The sequence below is a fragment of the Phasianus colchicus genome, chromosome 22 (assembly GCF_987193195.1).
Source record: "Phasianus colchicus chromosome 22, bPhaCol1.hap1.1, whole genome shotgun sequence".
Lineage (NCBI taxonomy): Eukaryota > Metazoa > Chordata > Aves > Galliformes > Phasianidae > Phasianus > Phasianus colchicus.
The window spans coordinates 5,198,068-5,225,679 of NC_143457.1; the positions used below are offsets into that span (position 1 = coordinate 5,198,068).

The 27,612-nt window shown below is 44.8% G+C and overlaps 5 protein-coding genes and 1 long non-coding RNA gene across 6 annotated transcripts in view; 3 read left to right on the forward strand and 3 right to left on the reverse strand.

Moving 5' to 3' along the window:
- PUSL1 (pseudouridine synthase like 1) overlaps positions 1-10,638 on the forward strand; it is a 24,637-nt gene extending 13,999 nt beyond the window's left edge. Inside the window, exons 6-9 of the mRNA XM_031613654.2 lie at positions 6,005-6,059; positions 8,364-8,526; positions 9,683-9,766; positions 10,506-10,638. Of these exons, the coding sequence (XP_031469514.1) occupies positions 6,005-6,059; positions 8,364-8,526; positions 9,683-9,714 (250 nt within the window). The 3' untranslated portion in view covers positions 9,715-9,766; positions 10,506-10,638. The remainder of the gene's footprint in view (positions 1-6,004; positions 6,060-8,363; positions 8,527-9,682; positions 9,767-10,505) is intronic.
- Positions 1-16,292, reverse strand: part of LOC116242711 (uncharacterized) — a 19,424-nt gene extending 3,132 nt beyond the window's left edge. The window contains exons 1-4 of the long non-coding RNA XR_016459297.1: positions 16,208-16,292; positions 2,462-2,557; positions 1,017-1,113; positions 124-202 (exon numbers count right to left, since the gene is read on the reverse strand). This is a non-coding gene — a long non-coding RNA (uncharacterized LOC116242711). The remainder of the gene's footprint in view (positions 1-123; positions 203-1,016; positions 1,114-2,461; positions 2,558-16,207) is intronic.
- On the forward strand, positions 13,661-16,339 carry LOC116242707 (lysophosphatidic acid receptor 6-like). The gene is made up of 2 exons (XM_031613653.2): positions 13,661-14,715; positions 15,477-16,339. Exon 1 carries the CDS (start codon positions 13,662-13,664, stop codon positions 14,703-14,705), a length of 1,044 nt encoding a protein of 347 aa, XP_031469513.1. The 5' UTR covers position 13,661; the 3' UTR covers positions 14,706-14,715; positions 15,477-16,339.
- A 23-nt stretch (positions 16,340-16,362) lies between these two features.
- INTS11 (integrator complex subunit 11) lies at positions 16,363-23,863 on the reverse strand. Its single transcript, XM_031613652.2, has 17 exons — positions 23,583-23,863; positions 23,398-23,495; positions 22,638-22,711; positions 22,234-22,462; positions 22,026-22,124; positions 21,893-21,927; positions 21,151-21,289; positions 20,956-21,020; positions 20,216-20,405; positions 19,962-20,045; positions 19,752-19,841; positions 18,940-19,102; positions 18,343-18,450; positions 17,703-17,764; positions 17,469-17,611; positions 17,054-17,183; positions 16,363-16,513 (listed from the first exon to the last, which is right to left on the reverse strand). Exons 1-17 carry the CDS (start codon positions 23,608-23,610, stop codon positions 16,448-16,450), a joined length of 1,803 nt encoding a protein of 600 aa, XP_031469512.1. The 5' UTR covers positions 23,611-23,863; the 3' UTR covers positions 16,363-16,447.
- On the forward strand, positions 23,772-27,604 carry CPTP (ceramide-1-phosphate transfer protein). The gene is made up of 2 exons (XM_031613655.2): positions 23,772-24,028; positions 24,656-27,604. Exons 1-2 carry the CDS (start codon positions 23,772-23,774, stop codon positions 25,176-25,178), a joined length of 780 nt encoding a protein of 259 aa, XP_031469515.2. The 3' UTR covers positions 25,179-27,604.
- Positions 24,684-27,612, reverse strand: part of DVL1 (dishevelled segment polarity protein 1) — a 67,450-nt gene continuing 64,521 nt past the window's right edge. Inside the window, exon 17 of the transcript XR_016459294.1 lies at positions 24,684-24,812. The gene's annotated coding sequence lies outside the window, so the exon portion shown is untranslated. The remainder of the gene's footprint in view (positions 24,813-27,612) is intronic.

The window sequence follows — 27,612 nt, forward strand, 5'->3', positions numbered from 1 at the left end:
TGGCACAGCAGTTCCTGTGTGATGATGAAGATCAGTACTGCCAGGGGATGGGATTTTTATTTTCTTTCCTGCCTCTGTCTTAGCTTTGCCTAGAGGCTGCAAATAGGAGGAAAAATAACTCACCCAACACCTAGGGCACTGCTGTAGCTATGCATATCCTCTCAGTTCACACCAGTAACTCCTGCTGCCTTCCTGGGAGATGCTGATGAAAGAAAATTCAATATTCCTCAGTCAATACGTAAACAACAGATTGCTGTGTGTCAGGTTCTTTCAGGACCAAATCTTGCAAGTATTGAAATGAAGTGGCTGGATGTATTGTCTCTCTTTAGCAGGAACTGAAGTTTTTTTTCCCCAGGAAGATTACATGTATTTATCATCTGAACATGGCCCCTTCTTTCATGCTGGGTTCTCTCAGAGAAACATGGCTGTTGTGTTCCAGCTTGAAAGCAGACATTGCTATTGTCTGTCTCCAAACCACGTTCTCTTTGTTTCCAAATAATAGAAAACCCTTTTCTTTGTATTTCTTCTCCATTAGGTTTGAATATTTACTGAGCAGTCTGCAACAGTAAGGGCCATGCTTCAAGCTTCAGCTGAGCCTTGTTGTAGTTTTCAAATAGCCTGCTCTTTCTTTCCCCCCTTGTCCTAGGATGGTGTTTTTTGCCAGCAATAGTGTAGGATAAAAGCCAGAAGGGAACTGCAAAAACAGAGAGAGATCTGTATGCTCTGAGTAGCCCTGGTCTTTCAGTTCCTCTCAGTCTCCCTATTCAGGGTCAGGAGGAAAAAGGCATTTTGTCTGATCCATGGTTTCTCTGCACAGTATTGGTGCTGTGAACACACAGCTGCATTACAAAAAGCCACCTAGTTGGGTATGGCATATTCACTGAAGCTCTGTGCTGTACAAGTACAAGGACATGAGCAGTGAGTGCCAGATGGGTTGCTTCCTTCCTGCTTATTTGCAGCTAAAACACTGCCTGCATTGGAAAAGGAGGGCTGGAAGGGAAGCTGGGTGCTGTTACCTGGCTGCATTCCTGCTGTCTGTTGTTGGGCTGCCACTGCTGGCTGGAGAGCTTGACCACCACACAAGTAAACTCAGTGCTTTGCCACTGAGCTAGCCTGAAAATAAGCATTAACAGTCTCATCAAGATCACCTGTGAGTGCATGCAGGTCACGTTATCTTCAAAATCCAGACCTACTGTTGTTTGTTGTCCTCTCCCTGAGATTTGATACGGATTAGCTTTTTTACATCTTTAATTTTATTTAAATTTAAAAAAAAAAGGAATTTACCATTCCTTGCATAACTTGCTGCATAAACCCATCCCACACAAGGCCAAAAACAGCTCACAGGAGAGAGCAAACTGAAAAATGGGATGAAAGGCATCAAGCTTGTTGCTGATAGCATTTTTTTGCTTGGTGACGCATGCAGCCGAAGTTGTGTTTTGTAACAAGTCATTTTTTTAATGTGCCAATATTGATTGATTTTCAGAACATCTAGGTTGAAGGGGGGTGGCTTTGAGAAGCCTTGTTTTGATGCATTTATACAGCACCTAACTCCCTTACAATCCTTCCTTAGTTATTAAAGCCTTAACCAAAACCATGAGTTTCCTAATCTAAAGAAAAAAAAGTTAATGTGTTTGTGACAGGCTGAGTGGGTGTTTTTCTTTGGCTGATTTTGGTTTATTGCAGTGTCCTAGTTCTAATCTGCAACACACCCTACAGGGACAGCTGCAGTCATGGAGCTTGGTGTTTGCTTTTGCCTATACTGCAAGTAAGACAGCAAGTGCCTGAAATGCACGTGTGTTTCTTCCCTGCAGTGGCAGAATGAGCTGTCCCTGCAATGAAAGGGCTGTTATAGCAAAAAAAAAAAATCTAGTTATAAGCTTTTAATAAGTCTAAGGAGCTTTATTTTCTGCTTCAGAGGGAGGAATCTGCAGAATGATAAACCAAGGTTTCTTAGTCAAATAATGCAGCTTTTCATTCGCATTCTTCCCCTCTTTTCTGAACTTAAACCAATCTTCTGAATTGACTGCTTGTCTTTTTAAATGATTCCTTCCGTCAAACTCAGTTGCTCAGCAACACTGGAAGTGGAGTTAAGTGTCCTATCCATCCGAAATGCTTTTTAATGCTGAGGATGTGCTTAGAGCCTCAGCCCCATTCCCAGGGAGTGACTGCTCTGTCACCTGTTTTCTAGTTGAATATGTATTATTCATTGCAAGGTGCTGCCTGCTGCTGCTAAGTGGAAAAGACAGACAGAATTTGTGCTGGTAAGCAGAATTCCTTGTGAGATTGACAAAAAAAAAAAGAAAGTTTCCCACTCTAAGAAAAATATTTTGTTCTCTTTCGATGTCTACAAGATATTTTCCTGAAGCATCTCAAGCTATCTTTTGGAGCTTAGTGCATCTGCTTGAGACACCCAAGGCAGGAGGACCCTGGCTAGAGGTAGTGCATGCAAACTGTCTCTTACCATTGCTGAAGAGCTGAGCAGACTCCTGGCTGTAATGTGGTGGGTATTTGTGCACGTGCCCAGCGCCACACATGTCTATATGCCACATCCTCCTTGCTGTAGGGAGAGCAAACCATATGTAAGTGATGGAAGGATTGTCATTTCCTGACATAAAGAAGAATCTGGGGGTAGAGCTGCCTTTGCATTTACCAACATACACAACAGGGAGGACTAAAAGCAGTAACTTATCTGTGAATTCTGTGAGAAAACAGCTTGCAGCTGCTCCCTGGGGTGATAATTTCACAGTCTCTCTTCCTCTCACCCTGCCCCAACACCCCATGCAGGCTGTGAATCACACTGTCCCTGCTTCATCTTTTTCCACCATTTACAAGAGCTGTCTTCTAGGCCCCCCCTTTATGCTCAGGTGCTTCCAGCAAACCCAGGCTGTCCTGATTCCACCAAAAATGTTGCAGCTGTGCTTTTCCCACAGCTGATTCGAGTCTTCAGAGCCCCACGCAACTGGGCTCATGGCAGGGGAAACGAGAAGAGGTTTTGTGTGTGGACATCTATAGGCTTTTAGTACTCTTTGATAGTCTTGTCCTTGTAGGGAACACTGGTTACCACCTTAAAGCTTTCTGGATAATGATATCTGTATCAACGGATTTGGAGAAGGGAAAAAGATACGTTTTCATGCAGTGGTATCTATCCATCCATCCCCAAATATTCCTGGTCTTTTTCCTGCTCTGCTTACTCTCAGCCTCCAGCTACTCCAGAACTGCTGCCCAGAGCAGGCTGTGGGGTGGTTTACATTCTGAATTCTTTGCAAGGCAGCTGGCTTCCTCAAAAGTCTATTTTTCCTGTCTGGATTTGAGTTCCTGAGCCTGCTGTGGGTGAAGGAAGGGGCAGTGTGGGGAGAGTGGTGGAAAAGGAGACTGATCTGTTGTGAAATGCAGATCGGAGGCAATCAATGCAGCCTTTTTGCAAGCATCCCTGATGTGGAATGATGGATGTTGCTGCAGTTGGTTACAAGAGCCTTGTTTTGTCTGCGCTATTTCCCCCTGCCACAAAATACCCACTGCTCAGTCTCAATCCTGATGGTTTTGAATTCTCTTCTCCTTGTTGCCTTCATCTGAGCAACGCACAAAATTCAGTCCTTTATGAACTCTTAATGTAACATCCCCAAGGCACTCCCCACAACCCCTGTTCCCATGCTTGCTCCCTATCATGGCACTGAATTACAAATCCTGCACTTTGCTTTTGCAGCTCTCCATGTGTCTGCTGCTAGAATAGCTGCATGGTGGAGAGGTGCTCATACCAGTGCTGAGCACTTCTGTGCCTCAGTGTTCTTCTCTCCTTGAAGGATGCTGTTATCAGTGTGCAAAGGTTTTGGTCTGAATAAATGCTATGGGAAAAGGCTGAGGCCATTACAGTGGGATAGTCTTTGTTAAGCTGTACACATGGTGGAATTAGAGCTTTTATAAGTGTTTGTTTGTGACTTGACAAGTGAAAAGCTTTTATCAGAGCTAGAAATGTTCAGTCACGTCCAGAATGATTTATGGGATGGCAGAAATGCTGTTGAGAGCAAATCATTTAGTTCAGCCTGACACGAGGTAAGCGCTTCTCTTGGGTGAGATGCAATGCTGACATTGCAGAGCTCCACTTTGGCAGCAGGTTTTTAAACGTTTGCTGCTCTGCTGTCCACATCAGGATTGAATCTTTCCTGGAATTCTGCCAACTGTTGTTCTGGGGAAAACATCTGGCAGAGGAGAGTTTGTTGTGAGAAAAGGAGAAATGGGTTTTCAGGTTGGAATTTACCAACTTAACAGTACTTTGAGTGCCCATTATGCCCCTGACACAGGTTCAGATTTACCCAGCACTCATCAGAAGACCCTCTGCCATCCTTCTTTCACCATACCTTCATCTCTTTCCTTTTGGTTCATTCTATCCTCTCCTCCTGGAGAGCAGCAGAACACATGGATGTCAGTACAGCTGTCACCTTGCTTTCTGTTTGCTAAGTAAAACCATCTCCTGACCAGAACAGAGACTGGTGTTTGAGCTCTGGGAGCTGGCCTGGCTTTGTGGTAGCATTCTCAGTCACTGCAAGTGTTTTTATTTCACTTCTTTCTTAACAATGTCTAGAGAAAAACCATTCTTAAGCACTGAAACCTCTGCTGTTAAAAAATAACACTGCCATTAAGGGCTATTTTGTCTTGTAAGGAATCTTGCAGTTTGTACCTCTTCCTTGGAGCTACCTCCTCTGGTCAGATCAGACAGTCTGCAGGTATTTCAACTCTTTGCTTTCCTTTAACACAGCAGGCATATCCTCTGCCTAAACGGAGGTGGTGTTTGGAGCACTTCAGTGGTGCCCAGGAAAAAGGCTAATTCTCTGTGTTCTCTCTGCAGTCTGCACTTCTAAAAGAGCAGCTTGTTGGCTTTGAGGCAGTCAGTGACTCAAAGTAGCTTACATCTCAGCAAGCATCAGCCCCTCCTGTTGAACCAGCAGCCCTCATATAGGCTCTAACTGCAGGATGGTGTTTTGCAACAGCCCAAAGATCCATCTGGCAGGCTGGGCCTTGAAGTGCTGAAGCAGAATTTGTGCTTACCAACTTCTTCTTCATCTGAAGGCTTCAGAAGATTTGTAGCTGAATTGTTGCTCCTTAATCTCCTTTAACCGTCCTGGAGGTGTTCTTATTGATAACTCTTCTTTTGTTCCAAATCCTGTTAGTTTAAACTGATCATTTTTTATCACAGGGAGGTTTAGGGGAAGGCTGATGCTTCAGCACTGCTTAGCAGTGGCACTAAGCCACCAGATACTGCTGTAAAATTTCCCTTTAAAATGCTTGAAATTTGGGTGAAAAAGATGTTATTTGTGCCCAGAATGAATGGCAAAGCAACTGAGAGCCCAAATCTGTTGCCATGCTTCTGTCAAAGCTTTTATCCCCATGTAGAACAGCATTAACCCAAACAGCTGGGTTCACCTACACAGTCCCTGCCACAGCATTGGTGTTTTCACAGCCAGCTGACCTGCCAGCCTGCCTCCGAGCAAAGATGGGTCCCTGTTTTATGCAGGATTCTTTGGGAATTGAAGCTTTTGGGCATTATGGTGTGGGCCATGGTGTCCTCTTGCCTGCCTTGGGGCACACTCATCCCTAGACAGCTCTGCTTCCAGCAGCTCACTCCAGTGCCATCCCAGCTTTGTGCCCTGTGTGCTTCATGTGGCTCTGTTCACTCTTAAGACAACAAACCTGCTCTCCTCATACACTTGCATTGTTCCCTTTCTGACAAAGGTTTCTTTATTTCTCATTAATGTTACTTCTCCCTTATAAATATATGAATTATTTCAGTGTAGCCATAACTGACCTATGTAGCTGTTCCCAACAAAGGTAAACAGCAGCATTTGAGCTAGAATTGTTGGCTAGTTCTAATTAGTGATCTTTAATGCAGACGTGGATCTCAGCTGCTTGTTCATTCTGCTCATGTTCACCTATGGCTTATGCTGTTCTTGTAAGAAGTTCTCACATTTGAGATGTGATTTTTAAACACTTTTTTTGTTTGTCTCTGTAGGGGACTGCAGTTCTGGGAGCTGAAGTTCAAGAGCAGATCGTTTCTTTACCGACAGGTACTGTTCTGTTCTGTGCACCCTTTGTCTCCAAGAACCCAAATGTCACTCTCACTGTAACACAGTTGATTTGGCAGCGTTGCATCCATGTGTAGTGCCATCTCTGTTGCAGAGCTGGTCCTAGAGCTTCATGATACACACAGGAACCTTGCCTCTGTGAAGCGAGGCTCCACGTTTGTTGTCTGATCCACTAGAACCAGATTTATCTTTGGTTTGTGTCTGAAATGAATGACCAAAGTCACAGAATCATGTGGGAGGATGGAAAGTTTTGTTTTCCTCAGTCTTTGTCCTTGCAGTCCGAGTGGTGAAAACCAAGAGACATATGTTCTTGCTCTGCTGAATGGCACTGGGCCCAGTGAAGGCTGCCTGGAATTTTACTTTCTGGCTTTGGAGCATGAGGTAATTCTCAGTGTTGCATGAAGGAGAGATGGGAAGACCTGATTCAGCTATGCAGGCACGACTGCAGGATCGTTCCCTCTGTCATGCTGCTGGGTTTTCTTTGAAATAACTCCAGTGAGGTTTTTGCTGCTGTCCTCAAGGGAGACGGCTCTCTCCACAACTTAATGGATCACCTCATTAGGAAACAATTGGCTGTTCTGTCTGCCTACTCCGGGCACAGTCACACTCTGGAGACAGAATAGGCATGGGAAGGCTTGTTTTGGAAGAGAGAGGGGGTGTTTTGTGGGAACAGTTATTTTTTATTCTGTTTTGACAAACTGGATTTGTTTTTATCCTGTGCCAAGCAATGCTCCGTAAGCTCTCTGACAGTGGGTGTCTGGATATGAGCAGGGGAAGGACGATAACATGCTTGAGAAGGCTTGATACATAGCAGGGATCTGCTTCATCAGATGCTCTTGTGACAAGGAGAAAATGCTGGTAACCCATTTAACGCATTAGACTGGAAATGCTACTTAGTGACATTGGTAGCTCTCTCTTTCTGCACAGTAATGCTGAGCCCAGTGCCCTCTGTGAGTGGGGCTTTCAGCAGCAGCCTCAGAGCTAGCTGGCAGGCCAGGGGAGCAGGAACAGACTGTACATGGTGAACCTGCACTCTGCACACCAGCAGACCTGAGCATCTGCTTCTGCACTCCATCACGGAGAGCTTGCTGTGTTACATGGACCTCTGATTTCATCTCATATGGCTGCTATGTTATGTTTCACCATCTGGATGTTTTTTTATTAGAGAATAGGGTTAAACAGCCTCAGAAACTCTATGTGTATCTTCTCCCTGAAGGACGTGGAGCAGCAGGGAGGCACCAAGCACGAGGCTGTTTCAGATGCCTCCCATCCGATTTACACCAGCTAACTCCCAAGTGTGGAGACATCAAAGCTGAAGTCACAGCATGCAATGACCCCTAGCGAGGGACAGATAACATAACATACACTGATGATCTGTGCTGCTTCTCCACGACATCAGAATGGCTACAAGGCAGGCTCTGGGCACCATGTAGTGCAGCTTAGGCTCCAAGCAAGTAGGTGAAAATAGTGCCTACCTTTGGATAAATATATCTTTGCTCTGTAACGGAGATAAACTTGATGAGGTTGTTTAGTAGACTTTGGTTTAATCTTTTGTAAATGTTATTTTAAGCACTGTACTTGGTTTAAGTTTCCCATCTCTGCTTGCCATGACTCCTCCACAAGGATCTACTTGTGCACTTGAGACTGGGGGACAGTTTGGTGGGCATGGAAAACCCACTACATGTGGTGAGAGCACCATGGCTTGAGGGCAGCTCAGGGAAGAGTGGCTTTCAGCCTGGAGAATGCTGAAGTGCAAGGGTGTGAGAGTAGGTGAGCACTGGGTGTGAAATTTGTGCTAACCCAATAGATTTGGAATTGCTTAGTGTGGAGGGGAGGGAAGCTGTGACATGTGGAGGTGTTCAAAATGCCAATTTGATGACTTAGTTAGCTGGTGGGCTTTCTCACTTGGGTGTGTTGTTGTTTTTTCTCCTTTTGCTTTTGGCCCTCTGAGAGAGAAGCAGGCCCCCACATAGCCCCCACCTGGAAATTGTTGCTTGTGCATTAAGATTGTGTGAGCCCAGCAGCAAGTGAGCTTCCTGCCACAGGCAGCCTGTGGCTGCTACTGCTTCTGAAATAGAAACCATGTCTGCTCAGCTCTCTTCCCACCTGTGATGAGAACAAGCCTGCTCCAAGGCAATGAAACTGGAGATTGTTTTGTGCTACATTGTGTTACAGGTCTTGATTTTCCTAGTGCCCACAAAACACTGCTGATACAAAGAAGTGCAGGACTCTTAACCTCTTAAATATTACAAGGGGCAGTTCCTAAGCTGTATGCTGTCTTTTCAGGTCCGAAGAATGGTTGGGGCTCTAGTTGCAGTTGGCCAGGGAAAGTTGGCACCTCATCATATAAAGGAGCTGCTGGAGATGAAGGATGCAAGGGCTCTTCCATCATTTGCCATGGCTCCATCATCCGGACTCTTCCTAAAATCAGTGGAATATAATGAAGCAGGTAAGGGAAGGCTAGGCAGTGACTTTATATCTATGGGAGTCAGACCTCATACTGAAAGGAACAGAAGCCCCCACAGTCCTCCTTTTTGTGCCATTTACAGCAGTTGCTATGGAAAATGAGTGTTAGTTTTTTCCTGGTAGATTTCTTCCTCTTACTTGCAAGGTAGTGAAAGAGAAATCATGCTTACATGTTAGCTTTCTTAATTTAACGGCATCTAAATCATAAACAGTGAAGATTTTTAGCTTAGAAAATAAGAATTAAAAGGCAAACTTGCAGAAGATATCAGCAAAGTTTGGTATTCTTGTTAGGGATGGAGGGTGTTAAATATCACAGGGAATTTAATGCAGGCAGAATGTGGTAAAATGATGCTGAGAGCAGACAAAGATGTCTTTGATTGTAAATCAAACTCTGTGTTACTGTCTTACTAAAGAGAACCAATGAAAATTATAGCAATAAACATGTTCACTTGCTTTTGATGAGATCACTGAGAATCTGCAGAAGACAGAGGCATCGAGTTATTTCCTGGCTCCCTTATTGCTACAGGAGGTGCTAATATTAAAACTACTGTCCCTTCTCTTGTTGCTGAGATGAATGTGCTGCCTACCATGGGGCTAACACCACATTTCTCTGCTGCAGTGCTGAGGGAGAGGTGCTGTCAGCTTTCAGTTGTGCACTTGCTGCCTGCTTTGTTTCAGCTGTAATCCTTCCCACAGCCACAAATGCTTCTTCTCCCTTTTAGTCCTCATTACTTCAGTGCATAAAAAGGACTTCCCAGCACACTGCAGGCCTGTTCCAGGCTGCCTTGTCCCAGGCAGGGCACAAACCTCCTGCAGTGGGCTTTGGGAATGCTCTCTGCTGCTGCAGCTGTGTGCACACTGGGGCTTAAAGACAGAAGGGAAAGGGAAGCAACAATGAGTGGTGCAGGGAGCTTGAACATAACACTTGGCCTGGCCTTGAAGAGGCAGCTGCTGCTGCTTGTGGGTTTGGGCCTTTCTCCATAGTGGTGCATTTCTTATTCATGCTGGCTGTGGAGCTGCCTGTGCCAGTGGGGAGGGAGCGCAGGCAGGAAATGAAGACCACAGACTTTAAGAGCTTTCAGTGCTATCTTTTTCCTTAAATCAATGTTTTCTTTTTTTTTTTTTTTGTCCCCTCTCAGATTTGCAAACAACAGTGGCCCCGGGAGAATAGCAGCTCTGTCAGCCATGTCTGAAAGGACTGTTGTTGTGGATATGGGATGGAGGTTTGCAGAGCTCTTCATGCAATATATGGTCTTGTCTCAATAAACATCACTGACTGTAGGCATCTTCCCATCGTTTGTTTGCTAAGGGGAAATGAAGAACGATGCTGCTTTCAGACTACTGCTTTTTTTTTTCCTCCTTCCCCTGATGTGTTTTCTCATGTTTTTGTTTTGTTTTAATCTTGCCTGCTTGCCCAAGCAACAGCACATGCTGTTGGGTAATGTGTGTGGGTTGTTGTATTATTTTTTTTAATCATGAATGACACCAGAATCACTGTTTGGGTTATAAAACGGTTCTTGGAATGCTGAGTTACAGGAAAGAGGATGAAAGTTGTGACTTCTGAAGAAACAGCACCCAATTTAAACACTTTCCTGTAGCGGAAGCCACGTGCAGCTCAAATGCCTGGTACCATCATAATTAGTCTCTCCTTTGTCTGTGAGAGGAGAAGAATTAGAGAGCTGAGAGTTCATCGTAGCTGATCTGGTGAGGGGATGTCCTTTGTTATGTGGCAATTCAAAGCGTTCAGGTAACGAAGGAGGAATATTAATAACCCTCAAGGATTAAGGAGTTTCCACGCACTGGGTGGGGGGTGAAGGTGCAGGTGGGATGCAGCACCTCCCTGACCTCTCTTAAGTCCCTCAGCAGGGAGATTGAACTTAGTGGTTGGTGCTGCTGCAGGACAGCCCATCTCTGAGTGTTCCCCAACTTGAAGTGATGTATATCCCCTCGCTCTGTTTCCAGAGACCAACATTTGACAAGATGAGAAGGAGAGGGAAGAAACTTCTAGTTACTCTTGCTTTGGGACCAATTTCCAAAGACAGAACTTTGGAGGAATTTTAACAGAAGAGAACTGAAGCCACCGTGTTGCCAGTATGGTATGTGTTTGTGCTTTTCCTGGTAGGGCCTTGCTGCATTAGTACCTAGAGGTATGGATGTTGTAATGTGCTTTCAGAGCAAGCAATAGCACTTGTCCATTTGTGATCCAAACCTGAACGCATGCCCATGTTTCAGACAGGGAACAGCAGTTAAGTCTTGCTTTTCCTTCCCTTGAAGGGAAGGGAAGTGAGAGCGTCGGGCTGAAACACTGGCACAGAGGTGGGCTTTGCTCTCCTGGGGCTGACAAGCAGGCTGAAGGTGGCTGTGTGTGGGAGCAGGATGCCTGTCCCACGCTGCAGGTATGTGCAGGAACCACAGCACGCACTGCTGCTGGCCACAGTCTACATCCTCACCCTGGTCCTGTAAGGGAACATCTTGCTGATGGGGCAAGTGCTGCGCCTGCATGGCAGTGACAGCTTTTCTTTCTTCTTCACTTCCTGTGGTTTCTCTGCAGAGCAGTGTGGGTGAGCTCTGCCGTGGGTCTATCAGCACAGCTTGCTCTGGTGTTCACAGCATGCAGTGACCTTGTAGCTGTGAGTGGGGACCCTGCACAAGGCAGCTTTTGTGTGAGGTGATGGCCTGAGCTCTGGTAAGTCACCTTTCTAATTAATTTATTATGCAGATTTGCTGGGGAGAAAACTGAACCAAAGAGAAACGTTCCTCAGGTGTCAGACAAGCTAGCTCCTATGCAGGCCCAGGTATTGCAGCAGGTTTTTAACAAATGCAGTACAAAAATACCTGCTGTTTTCTGCAAATGTTTCCTAAGTTCTGGTTGCAGTCAAAAAACCTATTGTGCTTATGGGCTTGTTAGCTGAGCAACCCAAATTCAGCTGTCCGGACAGTGGGCTGGGGGTGGCTGGCTCTGCACTTAGCAGAGAAGTGTAGTTTTTGTCACTAACAGGTTAGCTTTCAGCAGGAGGGGGCTTGGTGTTCTTTTCCTTCTGTTGTTGCATTACCAGTTCCTTTCAGTTGGATCAGTTTGGACATCCAACACAGGCCTATTCTGTCTTTCTGAGTGCTTGACAGTGATGCTTTGAAGCCAAAACCAGAAAAACCTCATGCTTGACTTAAGGTTCAAAGAAAAAAGCTTGGTTTTATATGAAGATAATCCTATTAATTCAATGAATTCAAAGTCTGGTGTAAACTTTGATGTCTGATTTGCTGTAGTTTTGTAAATCAAGCAATTTGCACAGAAGTACAATGGTGTTTTCCAGTTGTTCATAGGAAATATTTGAAGGTAAATAGGGATATCCCTTGCCCTTCCCCACTTCTCCTTGGAGAAAATTACCTCTGGGGAAGCAAAGCTGGATGTGGAATTTGGTCAGACTCCTTGCTTTAAAGTGGTAAGTAAGGAAATCATACATTATTGTAAGAGATGAATTTGGCTACACGCCTGGAAAATAATTTACTCCCAGCCTGCATCACTTCTATTACTTCTCTCATTGAAAATGAAAACATTTTCAAACAGATCAATACATGGTGGTGTCACACAGAGCATATCTAACTGTTTTGAAATGGCTGAAAGAACAACATGTGAAATATTGGATGTCTGATTTTTTAAGGTTTTTTTCCCTTCTCCCTTTTCCTATTCCTTCCTTTTGCTGTAATTCAGCTTCATTGGGTTTGAGTGCACGACAGGCTGCACTAAGGCACACTCAGTGTTTTTACACAAGCTTCACCTGGTACTGCCTGGCTGAGGCCTCAAGAGTTGCCCATTTTCCACTCTCAGCACACAAGATGTAATGTGAGCTCCTACTCCAGATGAGGAGGGATTTAAGGGATCAAGCAAGCCTACAGCAAACAATATTAGTGTAGTGTCATGGTGCAAACAACTTCTGTGCCTTTGTGAGGCCATGAAGCCATCCTGCAGGGAGCTGAGGGCCATCAGTTTTAGGCAGTCTGTTAGCAGTCTGATCTAGCTTGAAGCATACAAACATTTTGTTGCAGCTGTTAGAGAACCTTGGGATACTTTTCTCCACAACATAAGCATCTGCTATTCGGAAAAAATCGTTGTTGTTTTGGAGCTGTTGTCTGGTAATATCTAGAGATGTCCTGATTGTGCTTGTGAGAAGCAGAAGCTAATCTCTCCCCTCTCTGCTTTGCTCTTTCAGTGATTTTACCAGCCTCTGCCTTATCTTTCCCCAGCTGCAACACTTTGAATGTAGAAAAGAGATGTTCAGTGGCAAAACTGAGATAAAGGTTGTTTCAAGTTCAGTGTGCCTGACGTTCTGGCTCAGCACGTGCCTGGCTTTCTTCTAATTAATCCTCCTCTGTTTGTGTGTATGCAAATACTGTGCTGCTTGGTGAAAGACCTGTGGGAGCAGATACGTTCCTCTGCCTACCTAAAGTGAAACTGTTTTGTTCCCTACAACTTCCAGTTGTAATCTTCAGTGCTTTTGACTGCAGTAGATAAATAACTATTGGGAGGAAGTGCAATTTCAGCATTTCCTTTGGAAAGTACCAAACAACCTTTGTGTTTTCGTGCTTTCAATGGCCCAGCTTGAGACACTTCTTTAAAATGAGGATTCATTTTTTCCACTCTGTTTAAGGACTTCTTCAGTTAAGGTGTCTCTCTTTTGATTAGTCACTCAGATTCACGTAAGCAGTGTTCTCTTCTCCAGCAGGTTTATGTAACGTGAGTGACCTAGATGAGGGGCATCCTACTTGTGTAGTGCCTCTTTCTCCCTATTTCAAACACAAACTCGTCTTTTAGGAGCTCCCTTCTGTTAACTCAGTACTGCTATCTTGTGTTGAAACGCCAGCAAATAATTGGGCTGTTGTGTAACCTTCAAATGCTCATGTTTTAAATGATTTATCCTCTTACAGCAACACCACTTTCCACCTAACTTGACCAAGCACAGCTGCCTGAAACGTGTCATCAGATCTAACATCACTGATAAGCATAGCTTTAGTTCTTAACCATGTGAGAAGAAATAACACTTCAAACTCAAGAACCTCATGAGGTAAGGGGTGGTTTATAACTTCTATCCTGCTGGATATTCCTCCACTTCAACAGAAATCATGGCAAACGTTTCCTGGACTGAAGGTGTCTCCAACAGGACAGCTGTCAGGTTGGAAGCAGACTTCCAGTATTCCTTGTTTACTACCATCTACAGCATTGTGTTTGTGCTGGGACTGATAGAAAACATCTCAGCCCTGTACCTCCTGTCTAACAAAGCAAGGCATACTTCTCCTTCCTACATCTACATGATAAACCTAGCTCTGGCAGACACCTTGTTTGTTTGTGTGTTGCCTTTTAAAATTCATTACCACCTGAATCGGAACAATTGGATCTTTGGTGACATGGCTTGTAGGATAACTGGGACTTTGTACTACATCAACATCTATCTAAGCATTGTCTTTTTCACCTGCATTTGTGTCGATCGTTACATTGCAGTGCTGCACCCCTTCACGTACATCCAGATCAGAGTCACTCACTATGTGGTGGTGGCCACAATCCTTTGGGTGGTTGCCCTAAGCATCATGGTTGCGCTCATTCTTGGTGGTCCCCTCCACAACAAAGGGCTCAGGAACACCACCATGTGTTTTGAGAACTTTGCAAGGAGCAGCTGGATTTCTCGCATGGCCCTTTACAACATCTTGGCCTTGGTTTTTGGTTTTGTCATCCCGTTTTCCATCATTCTGATCTGCTACCCTCTCATTGCGAGGAGGATCTCCCAGATCAAACACAGCATTCGCAAGAGGAAAGCTCTGACTACCATCTACATCATCTTGCTCATTTGTACTCTCTGCTTTCTCCCATACCACCTCACCCATTTCCTCCATTTTTTAATGAGAAGCCAGGTCATCCAGAACAAATGGTTTACTAAGCTGATCTATAAAATGCGAAGGATCACCTTAGCCCTGGTGAGTTTCAACTGTTGCCTTAACCCGTTCCTGTACTACTTCACCTCTTCTAGCAGGACGTGGCACTTCAACTTCAGGTTCAGATTCAGGTCTAAAGTGGTGTACACCATCTGTGATCAGAAACTTGGAGAGTACTCCTATATTTATAAACTACACCAGAGATGTGAAAATAAAAAACAGAGAGATGGAATCAACTGACCTACTCCAGGTAAGTACACTAGCCATCTTTCTAACTGCTGCTTGAAATCAAACCTGTGATATCTATCATTCTTTCATACAGTGGTTATTACATCAAGGCAGCACTGGAGGAAAGTGTCTAATGGTTATATATTTTTGTTAGCCAGCTATAACAGCACTTGAGGGAGCCTGTAGTCCAGATCAAATATGCTGAGACACCATATTCATACACACTGGTGTTCTTGCCTCCTTGGGACATAAGGCTTGATTCTGGAATGCAGCACAGGAAAGGGTTACTTAAAACAAACCAGCCTCCTTATTGATGCTAACCCTGAAAGCTGAGTGAATCCCTGCAGTACTGCTTGGCTTTTCCCTTTTTTGGAGGGATCCTGTGTTTTCTCCCTGGGTGTACGCTGTAGTCAGCTGTGTTCACAAACTGCCTACATTCCACAGCCAAATAAGGGCTGCTTCTTCCCTTCTTATGAATCAGTTAATTGGCTTCCTGAGGAGTACTTGGGTACAGGCATTGTAGAATCACATGCCTGTAAAGTCAAGCTGGCCATCTCTTAGAAACAATATTAGAAGATAACAGATGAGAGCATTTATCAGTTAACCCTGTGCAGTGGTAAACAAGCTCCTCTCCATAAAGTCACTGGGGAAAGTCATCTGTTCCTACACAACTTGCACAACTTACACTGTGCTGTACTGTTCAAATGTCTTTTTTTTTCCTTATGACTGATTAAGTGATGATGATGTGTCTGATACGTTTCACCCTTTCTCCTGTATTAACAGAATCACACAGCTTCTCAGCAGAGAACTGCTGAGCTTTCTACCCGCAGAGTGGGACTGTACCATCACAAGAGGAAAGAATTTATCATTCACGAGTTACCAGTCACCAGGAAGCCATGGGCCTGACTCAACTTGCTTAAAAACCAGTAACTTTAGAGGATGAGATTTTGGTAACAGCCAAACAGCCCCACTGCCATCTTCCTATGCCATCTCCCTTAACAAACAATGGAAGGACTTGCAGCACTGCAGGGACTTCTCTGCAATTAACCACAAGTGTTATGGTGTGGACAGAGGAGGATTTTTTTTTATATATATATATTCTACTAGAAACTACATCAAGAAGGTGCAGGTTTCTTTAAGGCTTGTCAGCTGTTATTCAGGCTTCCCTCAGTGAAAGTGAAGCTGCTGGGTAAACAATATGTTTAAAGCTTCGTACTTCTGCTTACGTTATATTTCTGCTTTGCATTTTAATTTTGAAGCTTTGAAAGCTTCTCATTTTGGCCCTTCAGCAAGAAGACTCCCTGATAATAACCTTTAATGACACTCTTAATGGCTACACCCAGGGAGCTGTTCTGCCCCATGCACAGAACCCAGGCCTTCAGGTCAGTGCAGGACAGGGTTCACTGCGTGGCTGTTGCTTCTAGTTACTTTTGTGAACAAAAAGCTAGAATGGCATTGCTGAGGTTTTAAAGAAAATGAGCTGTGGGAGTAATAGAATGCTGAATCTCTCTTACCTTACTTTGTAAAGTGATGTGAAGTTTGTTCTTCAGGACTTCTTAAAAACAGGCTGCAGTGACAAACCTAGACCTGTTTCCAAATAGAGGAAGACTGGTACTGCTGAACACTCTCACTGTGGCTAATGAACAGATAGTGAAGTTCCTCTGTCAAATGTTTTTCCAGTTTTGTTTTAATAATGTAAACAAAATAAGATCTGTACTTTTCTGAAGCACCAACTGTGCCTGCTGCTCTGTGGCTCAAGATGAACTCTGGGGCAGTCCCTTTTTCAGCAGGGATGTGAGATAGCTGCCTAGTTCTTCATCCTATAGAAAAGAAAATCAGGATGAAAGTGATTGTCCACTTGACTCTTTCCCATTTCTGCTACCTAGAAATAGGCTAAAATAACTCTTGGATGCAACAGCAGCAGTGTTCAAAAATGGAAATGAATGCAGTTAGCACAAATGTATTCTTAGGTGTTCTCTCAAAATACCAGCTTGTGGTTGTCAAATGAGGTGTCTGGATCTCTGAGTTCTCTCTTTTAGAATAAATGATTATTTTTCTTGAAAGCAAAGAATGAAGATCCGTTGAATTTTTTTTTTTTTGTTCTGCTTTCAAGAAGGCAGTTCCTCGCTATAAAAAAAAGCATTCAAAATGCAGCTATAAGAAGTATATTCTTGAGGAAAATAACTATCTAATCTTAGCACAACTTTGTCTTAATGAACTTTCTGGTTACAGGGTGAAGTTTTATTCCTACTTCATAAAATATGCCCACCCTCTGTTGCTACCCTGCAGGCCTGTTTTGGATTGTAAGATGTTAAGACCAATTAGAATTACTTAAAATGTATGTTTTCAAGTATTCCTACCTGGTAAGTCCAGGATACGAGCAGAACTTTGGTTCCTTGATCCTCTGAGTGTGCTGTGGCTTGGATAAGGATGGACTCGACTGTTATAGAACCATCAGGGAGATGCTGTACTGAGTAATCCTTCAGGACCCTGGTGAGACAGAAGGTATTAAATTTATTTTGGAGGGGACTGCACTAGCTTGGCCAAGACCATGAGTGCATCTGCTGATTAGGAACCCCTGCTGCTGATCTATAACTGCTCCTATGGTTACAGTAGCTAAAAAGATTGACATCTAGAGCAGTTACTGTCTTTGGAGATGCAGGAAATTTTCTTTATTCCGTGCTATCAATCTGGAAGGGCTGCCTCTATTAAGAATGATGCAATCATTCAGCCCAAGGGGAAAAACCAGCCAAATGCAGCCAAGAAATGGCTTACCCTTTGAGATGGTTGTACACACGGAGCACAGTCTCGTGTTCTTTCCTCGGGTCCTGAATGTGAACACGGCAGGTGAAGCGCAGCTGATGTTCTGCAAGGCCCAGCTCCTTCAGGGCCTGCTCAGGAGAAACCAGGCGGAAGCTCTGCAGAGGAAGAGTGCAAACTCACTAGGAACTATTTCCTTGTGCACACTGAGGTTTTATTTCCCCTCTGTAGCCCCTAAGCGTTACTTACGTTATCCTTCATAATCAGCGTGCCATGCATAAGCTTTGGCTTCTTGGCATCTGGTAAGAGACCTAAGCCAAGGGAAGAGAAAGACAACAGGGTTAATGATACTGTGTTTATGTGTTACACACCTAAGACAACTGCTCTAGGACTCAATGGATTTCCAAGTCTCAGCTGAGGCCTGCAGACTATGACATCTTAGTTCATCTATGCCTTAAAACAAAGCACACGGCGTTTAAGTCACTGCTGGGGCTCCAGACATCTCTCTCTTCCCATATCATTTCCTGATATGAGAAGCTTTAAGATTTTTCTTACGTTGAATTTATTAAAGTAATTCCAGTCCTCAACAGCAAAAGCACACTTGAACTTCATTTTCACAGCAAATGGGCAATGAAAAGCAAGCAAGATAACTTTGTGCCTCTTTTTTTTGTTGTTGTTTTTAACACTGTTGAACACCCACCCCAGCACAGTACCTACCTCACTTCACAGAAGCCCCTCTCACCCACTCAAAACACTGTACAACCTGTTCTTACACAGGAGGGACTGCTATAATAGCCCTGCAATGCTCTTTCCACCTAATTCACGTGCTAAAATTGCAATGGAGGGACGGGACCCGAAATATGTAACTCTTGGTTGAAAAATGTGTCACCTATTGCTGTTTCTCTCTTCAAGAGTCCCAGGGAAATGTCTACTGGAATGCTGGGATTGGTAAATATAGTTGTGGTCTCTCCATTTGCAGGCATGTAACAGTTGACATCTGCAGTGTAAAGAAACAATGTTAGGACTGGTGCAGCACTCTGATGCCCATAACAAAGTACTGAAAAGTAAACAGCCACCCAGCGTGTGTTCTCTGCTTTCTCTACTCATCTTTTAAGTCAGAAATTATTTTTTCCCACCCCATCTGGATCTCATTCCCCACAATTAATGTTGCTAAATTAACATTTCTGATACACGCCTGCCTCTGCTGTTTCTAAGTCTGAAGAAATACAAATGCAGTAAATGCTGAACCAGAACAATGCAAATGAAACATCACAATCACAATGTACCATCACTTGAAGCCTAATGGACATTAAAATTAAATGGGCTTAATATGTCAGTATACACTACAGATACCGATTTCTTGAGGCTGACAGGTTCTGTAGATCACACTATTCCTAACTCTAAACTGATTACCAGTAAATTAATTATGTAAACGTACAGCTTTCCTTCTTCTTTCTACTGTTTTCAGTACCAAAAGTGTACGTACGAAATTCCTGCTCTATTTTCTGCTTCAGAAACTCCATTTTCTTTGCTTCCCCGTGGACCAGCAGGACATTGCGTGGCTCAGCCTGGCGAATCAGCTGCATGATTCCCTTGGCATCAGCGTGGGCACTGAAGGACATGTACTCCACCTGCATCTTCACTTCCAGCTGCAAGAGGAGGGGTGGGGAGCAGAGGTGCTGTGAATCAGGAGCCACTTTGCCTTGTATACCATGTGCAAACTGACTGAGACCTCTCCATATTTTCTTTAAATAACACTTAGATTGGGAACACTTGATCTCTGCAACCTAATTTCCCAATCCAAGTGTTCTATGCCCTTGGAATGGGAAATTCAGGTGAGGAGGAAGCTGCTTGACAGCAGAGGTGAAATACATCGATATTCAGAAAAGCTCCCAATAACTCAGAGTCAAATTGCATTTTCAGAGCACAGTTCCTTCCACACATCTGCCAAAACACATCAACACTTCAGTACGCTCAGGATCAGCTTCAATATCCCCTTCAGTGTGAAACTGTATCACTGCTACCTGACTGACAGGGTCTACTTATCAAACAAAGTCATTAATACTCTTCTGACAAAAACCATGGGCTACAGAATGGCTGAGAAGACACACTATTGCCAGAGCAATGACAAAACAGCCTGGTTCCAGTCTGAATTGAAACGTTACTCAGGTATTTCCCATGTTACATGCAGCATATTCCCCTATAGATATATAGATATAGAAAACATATGGTGTCTAATTGCCACCTAAAGTCCCAAAAATCTTCCCCAAAACAATCCTCATTGAAAATAAAACTCACTATTTGTCTTCCCTCCATTTCCAGCTTGCGTTGTCCACTCAGAATCTTATGGCCCACCGTTCCCTGCACGCAATAGCCTGGCATGATGACCTGAGAAAGAAACCAGGATCATTTAGCCCCACACACTTAGAAAAACCTTTGTTCTTACAATGGTATCTGTAACACTATCACATTAATACAAAATATCACTTAGGAAACAGAATTTCTTACCATATTCTTTTCATTCCCTGCCCATTTCCTGAAGATCTGCAGGGACTGCCCTGCGTGAAGCATACCAGGTGTTGCAAACACAACCTAGAATTCAAAGATGTGTCAAAAATAACAGCAGAAAAAGTGTGTGTTTATTTAAAATATCATTACATATAAATTTCCTAAAACTGTGAAGAGAATCCACTAAATACACATTACAGCACGCTTACTACAACAAGACTATAATGCAGCCTCAACTGTTAATGTCAGCCTACCATTGGTCCTGGATTATCTGCAAAGGCTCTATCAAATGCTTTGATGTGTTTGAACTCAAACATGTTTCTCTGCACAAACGTCTTCCGGATTTTCTGATTAGTCCATGTGATGAAGAGCTTGTAATAGTGATTAGCCTTCTCTGTCAGACCAGTGGAAAAATAAATTGGAGCTTTCAAGTTCATTCTTTCCCTGGAGAAAGAAGAGATCCAGACACAGGTGAGGAACAAATTAGTATCTTAGCTCTCTGTGCTCAAAGTCCATGAACCTCTGTAGTCTCCAAAGATTTCTGGGCACAACACGCTCTCAGGAAACCATCAGTCAATATTATGACAATCCTGTATCATTATGCATTTACTCTGGTATTACCAGAAACATTTCCATACGATGCTTATAAAAAAGTTGAACGCTTTTTTTTTTTCCTCTTTCTTCCCTTCCACATAAAAACAGTTTCACAATGTGGCAAAGATGCCATCAAACTACTGCTGGTACCAAGTGCCTGGGGAAGGAGGAGAGAATGGCCCTAGAGAGGAACACGTTCAGTTTACTGCCTAGAGTCAGAAACACTGATAAATAAGTGATACGTGGAAAGAAGCACTTCTCACATGGCACTATGGGCCAACGTGCAGAGGAAAACTAAGGAGAGTATTTGTACCAAATAGAAAAGAATTGTAGAAACCTTGAGGACATCCACGTGAAGAGGACAAGGGGGAGGAACATGCACCAAAGAGACTGCACTCACCAGAATGTTTCCAGTAAAATACAAAGTTCCTGGGCACGACCAAGGGCAAAAACTGGGATAAGAACCTGCAACAGAGACATGATTTAGTCTGTGAAACCTGAAGAGCACATAGATAGCACTGCAGCATTACCACTGCTCAACAAGAGCTTCACAGAGAGCAGAAAACACATCACTTGGATCATCAGAGTGCTCTACCTTTCCTCCTCGTTCCACAGTCTCATGAACTTTCTTCAGGAAGTCTCTTTCTCTGCAGCGTTTGGAGTCTCTGATAGTTGTGGCATAGGTGGATTCTGTTATTAATAAATCGGGGCGACACTTATCAATCCAGGCAGCACTGAAACAAAAGGATTCTTTAATAAATCATCAAATCAAGAGCAAGCATCCAACACTTCTCTGCAGGTCTCAGCTGCAGAATGTCACTATCTCCATGTGGAGGTAGAATTTAACCCCGCTCAGAATAGAGACCAACTCCATGGATTTTGAAAAGCAATTTTTCAGTCTGTTATTTGTTTAATTTTTTAATGCTTTCTAAGCATTGTGAATGTTAAAAAACTCTTACAGCCAGCAAAAAGAAAAGCAGTGTTAAAGGTGGTGACTGGCACTCTCTTAAAAAGCAAATGCTTGTGGAAGATACCACAACAATAATGCATTTCAAACATCTAAATCCAATTACCACACAGCCTTAAAAATGGATTAATATGAGTACAGTGAAAAAGATTACATTAAGGTCTGTCCTGGGGACTCAATTTGACTCTGATCCTCCTCGTAATTCACACTTGCATTTATCTTTACTGGAAAGACATCATTAAGCATCCCAGCCTCTCATCAAAGAATAAAGAATCAATGCTGGTAAGCTCCTATATATTAACAGAAGTTGTGGTAAAATTGCCCTGCTTGAAATAAATAACAGTTCACAGAAACTCAGCTTCCTACTTACCCTAGATGTCTGTCTGGTGTCATGTTATAATCACCCTAAGAGAGGAAGGGAAATCCATTTATTTTCTTGAGCTAATGGAACAGGCTATTAAAAGGAAATGTAGGCATCTGTAACTGCTGCTGTGCATACTTACAGTGTACACAACCGACTCACATCCAACCTTGATCTGGAACATGGCTGCTCCCAGCACGTGGCCTGCATAGTACGCCTTGATCTCCAGCTCCTCATCCACCTGCACACATGCAAACACCATGGTAAGCACTTCACAAACAGAAAACTGCTCTGCCTTCCACAACAGTTCAGTAGGTCCAATCCAAGCCTATGCAGAAACGGTCATTTACCTGAACTGTCTGATGAAGATGCACAGCAACCACTTTTTTCATGCAGTCTTTAATCATCTGGGACGTGAAGAAGTTGGTTTCCCCTTTCTTATCTACAGTTATTTTCCTGTAGTCTTCCAGGAGAATAGGACAGATGGCCTTGGTAGGATGTGTCATATAAATGGGCCCATCGTAGCCAACCATCTCACTGAAATAGGGGAGAGCTCCACAATGGTCCAAATGGAAGTGGCTACAAAAGAGACAGAAAGGATAAAGACATTAAACAGCAACTTAAGATGTCTGGTTCTCACAGCTTGCTTCACCTCTACAAAGCACTCCACAAAACAGAAGAACTTTTTTTCCCTTTAGAAACAAAACTTGCCTACTTCCCGTTTCAGTTGTGATCAGGAAGGAAGCTTTCTCACCTGATGATCACGCAGTCTAGAAAGTCAGTCAGCCTCCCATTCTGAGTAATGTAGGAAAAGTCAGGAAAGCGCCTCTGCAAAGAATTGAAGTGCAGGTTACCAACCCAAAACAAAGCCACTCAGTGCTACATCATTAACTGCAGGGACCACCAGCAGGAACCACCTGCTACATTGGATGCTGTAAACCATCTCAAGGCAAGACTGAGCTGCTCTCAGCAACACAGTAAGAGCTACAGGCAACGTCATGGATACTCACCTGAAGGAAGAGTCAGAAGGAAAAAGGATGAGCTCCCCTACAGGCTGAGGGAGCAGGGCTTGTTCAGCCTGGAGAAGAGAAAGCTGCGAGGAGACCCTATTGAAGCCTTCCAGTGTTTAAAAGGGGATTATAAAAAGGAGAAGAATCAACTTTATACAAGGGTAGATAGCAATAAGACAGGAGGAATGGTTTTAAAGTCGAGGAGGGAAGGTTTAGATTGGATGTCAGGGGGAAAGTCTTCACAGAGAGAGTGCTGAGGTGCTGGAACGGGCTGCCCAGAGAGGCTGTGGATGCTCTGGAGGCGTTAAGACCAGGCTGGATGGAGTTCTGGGCAACCTGGTCTAGTATTAAATGCAGAGCCTGGTGGCTCTGTTTGTGGCAGGGGGTTGGAACGAGATGATCCTTAGACTCCCTTCCAACCCGAGCCGCGCTACGATTCTACGAGAGGACAACCAGCGGCGCCAACAAACAGATGAACCGCGTTCTCCTCCCTGCCGTACTCACATCGTCGTTGTAACCCATGTGCATCCCGCAGTCCAGCATCACGTTCTTCCCCGCGATGGACACCAGGATGCAGCTGCGCCCCACGTCCTGCCCGGCGCCTGCAGCGAGTCAAGGGGGCGCCATAACGCGGCGGCTCCGCAACGCTCGGCGCGGACCCACAGCGGGGGGCCGAAGGCGGGACTTACCGAGCGGCGTCACCTTGATTTCGGGCATTTTAACCCCTTCCAACCCCCCTCGAAGCTCAAAGCGCGGCGGGGTTCTTCTGGAAACGACCTACGAGGCGGCGCGGCCCGGAAGTGCGGTTATTTTAACGGTCATATCGCAGGCTGCAGGCCCATTCTCAAATAGAAAGAAGAGGTTTAGCTTCGATCTGGATGAAAAGCGTTCCGAACGCAGCCCTCACAACAGCGAGGCCCGCAGCCGCAGGCGGACGCCGCTCCGTCGGTGCCGCCCCGCTCCCGCCCTTCTCCTCAGCGTCCCGCGCATGCGCGGTTCCTCCCGCCGGCAAGATGGCGGCGGCGCCGGGCGCCTTCAGCCTGAGGGAGGTGCTGGCCGCCTTCCAGGCGTGCGTGACGGAGCAGCGCGAGGTGCTGCTGGGCCCGTACCTCCAAGGATGGAGGGGACTCGTGCGGTGAGTGCGTTATGAACGTGAGCGAGAGGGTCAGCAGGAGCAGGGAGGCGATCGTCCCTCTGTAGTCGGCAATGGTGAGGACGCGGCTCGAGTCGTTGCGTTCAGTTTTGGGCCACTCGCTACGAAAAAAAGACATTGAGGCCATGGAGCGTGTCGAGAGAAGGGCAGTGGAACTGGTGAGGGGTGCGGAGCGCGAATCTTACAGGGAGAGGCTGAGGGAGATGGGATTGTTGAGTGTGGAGAAGAGGAGGCTCCGGGGAGACCTCAGTGCACTCTATGATTACCTGAAGGGAGGCTGTGGTGAGGAGGGGTTTGGCCTCTTCTCCCAGGCAACGACCAGGACCTGAGGAAATGGCCATAAGTTGTACCAGAGGAGGTTCAGGTTGGACACGAGGAAGAGCTTTTTCTCTCAGTGGTCAGGCACTGCAATGGCTGCACAGGGAGGTGGTGGAGTCGCCGTCCCTGGCAGCGTTCAGGAGGCGTCTGGATGAGGAGCTACAAGGTATGGTTTAGTTTGCAGTGGCAATGAGAGGACAAGTGGACTAGATGATCTTGTTTCCAACCTTGTGATTCTATGACACACACCTGGCGGCTTCCGCTTTCTATACACTCCATTTATCCCTTCAGCTTCCTGAACGGCTTGGGCGCCATCTTCTCCTTCATCTCCAAGGACGCGGTGACCAAAATCCAGATCATGGAGAGCTACTGCGGCGGGGAGCGGCGGGAGGAGTACCGCACTCTGCAGTCCATGGTGAGCTACGAGCTGAGCAGAGGGCTGGTCGACCTGCAACGGCGATCGTCCCACCCCGACTCAGGCTGCAGGACCATTCTGCGGCTGCACCGCGCCCTGCGTTGGCTGCAGCTGTTCCTAGAAGGGCTGCGCACCGCCCAGCAGGATGCCAGCACGTCAGCCATCTGCACGGACAGCTACAACGCCTCGCTGGCTGCTTATCACCCCTGGGTCGTCCGCAAGGCAGCCGTTGTGGCATTCTGTGCACTGCCGTCACGCGACGCCTTCCTGGAGGTGATGAACGTGGGAGGCCCTGAGGAGGCTGTGGAGATGCTGGGCGATGCTCTGCCCCACATCCGTGATGTTTATGGCATCACGCAGGAGCTGTATGAGCAGCACTGCCTGCTCAACCTGCCCTGAGCACATCTCCATTCCCTTCTTTGTACCCACACAGAGCTGATGGAGCTCAGCTGTGGTCTGATGACAGAAAGGAAATGCACTAAAATACATACAGTACTATACATATATCATCACCCCAGCTCTACAGGGAGGAAAAGTGTCCACAAGCACAGTCAAGGGAGTGCTTCTCTCCCCCAGGCTCCAGTGCGAGGCTCTTGGGTCTTGCTAAGTCAAACTGCACCTTCAGCACTTAAACCACTGGAAGGTGACAGCACCAAAGGCTGTAGGTAACTCCCTTACACCAGATATCTCAACACCTGCACCTTAAGCTCACTTGGCCACTTTGTTTACAAGCTGTTCCCTTGGAGTTGCTGCTTTTTCCCCCCCACTCTGCTTTAGCACTCCAAATAGAATCCTGGGTAACATGTCTGAAAAGAACCTGCTTTAGCACTCAAAATAGAATCCTTCTCCTATCTGAAAAGAACCGCCTTCCCTTGTGGTCACCAAGAGACTGTTCCTTTCCATGTGGATCCATCCTGCAGGGCTTTGCTCATTGTTTCTTCTGTCCTTTGTGTGTCTTGGGGCGTGGACCAGTTCTTCCCGTGTCCTACATAGCACTACATACCCAGCTAAGGCAGCTAACTGTATCTCTTCTCTTGAAGCCTTGCTTCTAAATGGTTATTTGTTGTTTATTTTTAATGAATGTGTCAAATGCCTACAAAATTAACTTCTCTAACTACAATCACTGCATACGAGAGCTAGTATCTATATATGAAGTATGTAAAATTGAGTTTACTTAGTTTCTTCAGAGCTGAAAAAGCACAACTCTGTTACTTCAGGAAGAATGAGTGGCTGGGGAGAATCCCACAGACCATCACCTTTTGGTTTCCTCTCAACTAAGAGTCACTTTGGCTTGAAGTAACACTGCATGATTCAGGAAATCACTATTACCTCACTGGGATCAGTAAGCTGGGCACTACATTACATGATTAACAAGCTGCTAGAGAGTATCCCTTATAGGAATGCTTTCTTTTCTTGCGGTGTTGGAAGAAAGATGAGTTACAGTGTTATCTGTTCATCTCTGTCTTTCACCAGCAGTCTCTCATTCACTGACCCACTGATCAGGTGTGAAACCAACATCAGGAGTAACCCAGATGGAGTACTGAGAATTTGCCTGTACATCCTAAATGGGGGAATGGCTGCTATGCTGTAAAGACAAATACTCTCTTTCTGCCAAAGCCACTTCAAAAATAACACAGTTCCATAGAATAAATCCATGTATTAAAATGGAGCAGCTCCATGATATAAGCTACAAAATACCTCCTGCTGCGCTCGCTCTGTGATTACAGATGGTGCTGCTATTTCAGCTGGTGAAGTGTGTTAAATGCCTTAAATTATGTCAAATAATCTGTGTCAAATGAAGGTATATTTGATCTCTTGTGGATTTAATGCAGGAATGGCACTGTCACATTTAGTCTCAGCCATTCCTCGTTGGAGGCAAGCATTACTGTTGAAAATGAAGTTCTGCAATTAAAGAATCAAAGTTTCTCTGCAGGGAAAAGCTCTGTTGTGCATTCATTACCAATAATTCTGTGCAATGTGTGCTTCAAGTGAAATGCAGTTTTCTATCAGTCTGCATTTTCTCATTTGAACAAGGTATCACCTAATGGAAACAGCTTTCTCTTACGGTTCCTAGGAAACATCCTTGCTTCTAAATGACAGGAGCCTTTTGAGCTGCCCCAGCTCATTGATACACAGTATAACTCAGGTCCTGAACTTGGATCCGACCCGGTTCAGAGGTTCTGCTGTCACTGACACAGCCACATCCAGAAGTAAAAGAACCCTTCACCTACAGTGAGTTCTATCCTTGAAAGCTGCAACAACACGCAGCTTCACTAGAGGGAGCCTGAATGTTTTGCACAAAGTCCATCACACAAACCATCTCCTATCCCAAAGCAAGCCGCCTGGATTTCACCTGGAAGAATAACTGCTTACCAGCACCTCCTATATTATTCAGAGCTCCGTGCAGCTAAATTTCCACTACAGGCTTTTAAAGTGAAATCTGATCATTAAAATTTAATTTTAAGCTTTAAATATTCCACTTAGAGGTTAGGGTAAGGGTATCCTCAAGATATATAACTATACAATGTGCCCAACTTTCTAAGATGCAGAACAAAGATCAGCCTTGTATCACTTCAGAGGTATACAAGCAATTTCTGTGATATGGTACAAAAGTAAGTCAGTGAAATGCAGTAAAATGATTTTTTTCCACTTCAGATCTTTCCCTTAGAAAGACATGCAAAGCATGAAGGAACTTAAATTACTGTCTTGGGGAACTGGTACCTGTGTCATTAAGCTGAAGTTAATGTCAAAGCTCAGTGGGATAAATTAATTAGATTGGCCAATAAGGACTTGGGGGAAATCTTGGTACAGTTAACAGTACAGTTTACAGTAC

Coding starts and splice junctions, on each gene's coding strand:
- CPTP (XM_031613655.2), top strand. CDS start 23,772: ATGAAAAGCGTTCCGAACGCAGCCCTCACAACAGCGAGGCCCGCAGCC. Junction 24,029..24,655: donor GGATGGAGGGGACTCGTGCG/GTGAGTGCGTTA, acceptor TTATCCCTTCAG/CTTCCTGAACGGCTTGGGCG.
- INTS11 (XM_031613652.2), bottom strand. CDS start 23,610: ATGCCCGAAATCAAGGTGACGCCGCTCG. Junction 21,290..21,892: donor ACACCAGACAGACATCTAGG/GTAAGTAGGAAG, acceptor CTTTTGTTTCAG/TGCTGCCTGGATTGATAAGT. Junction 17,765..18,342: donor GAAGAGAGAAACAGCAATAG/GTGACACATTTT, acceptor CCCTTGGCTTAG/GTCTCTTACCAGATGCCAAG.
- LOC116242707 (XM_031613653.2), top strand. CDS start 13,662: ATGGCAAACGTTTCCTGGACTGAAGGTGTCTCCAACAGGACAGCTGTC.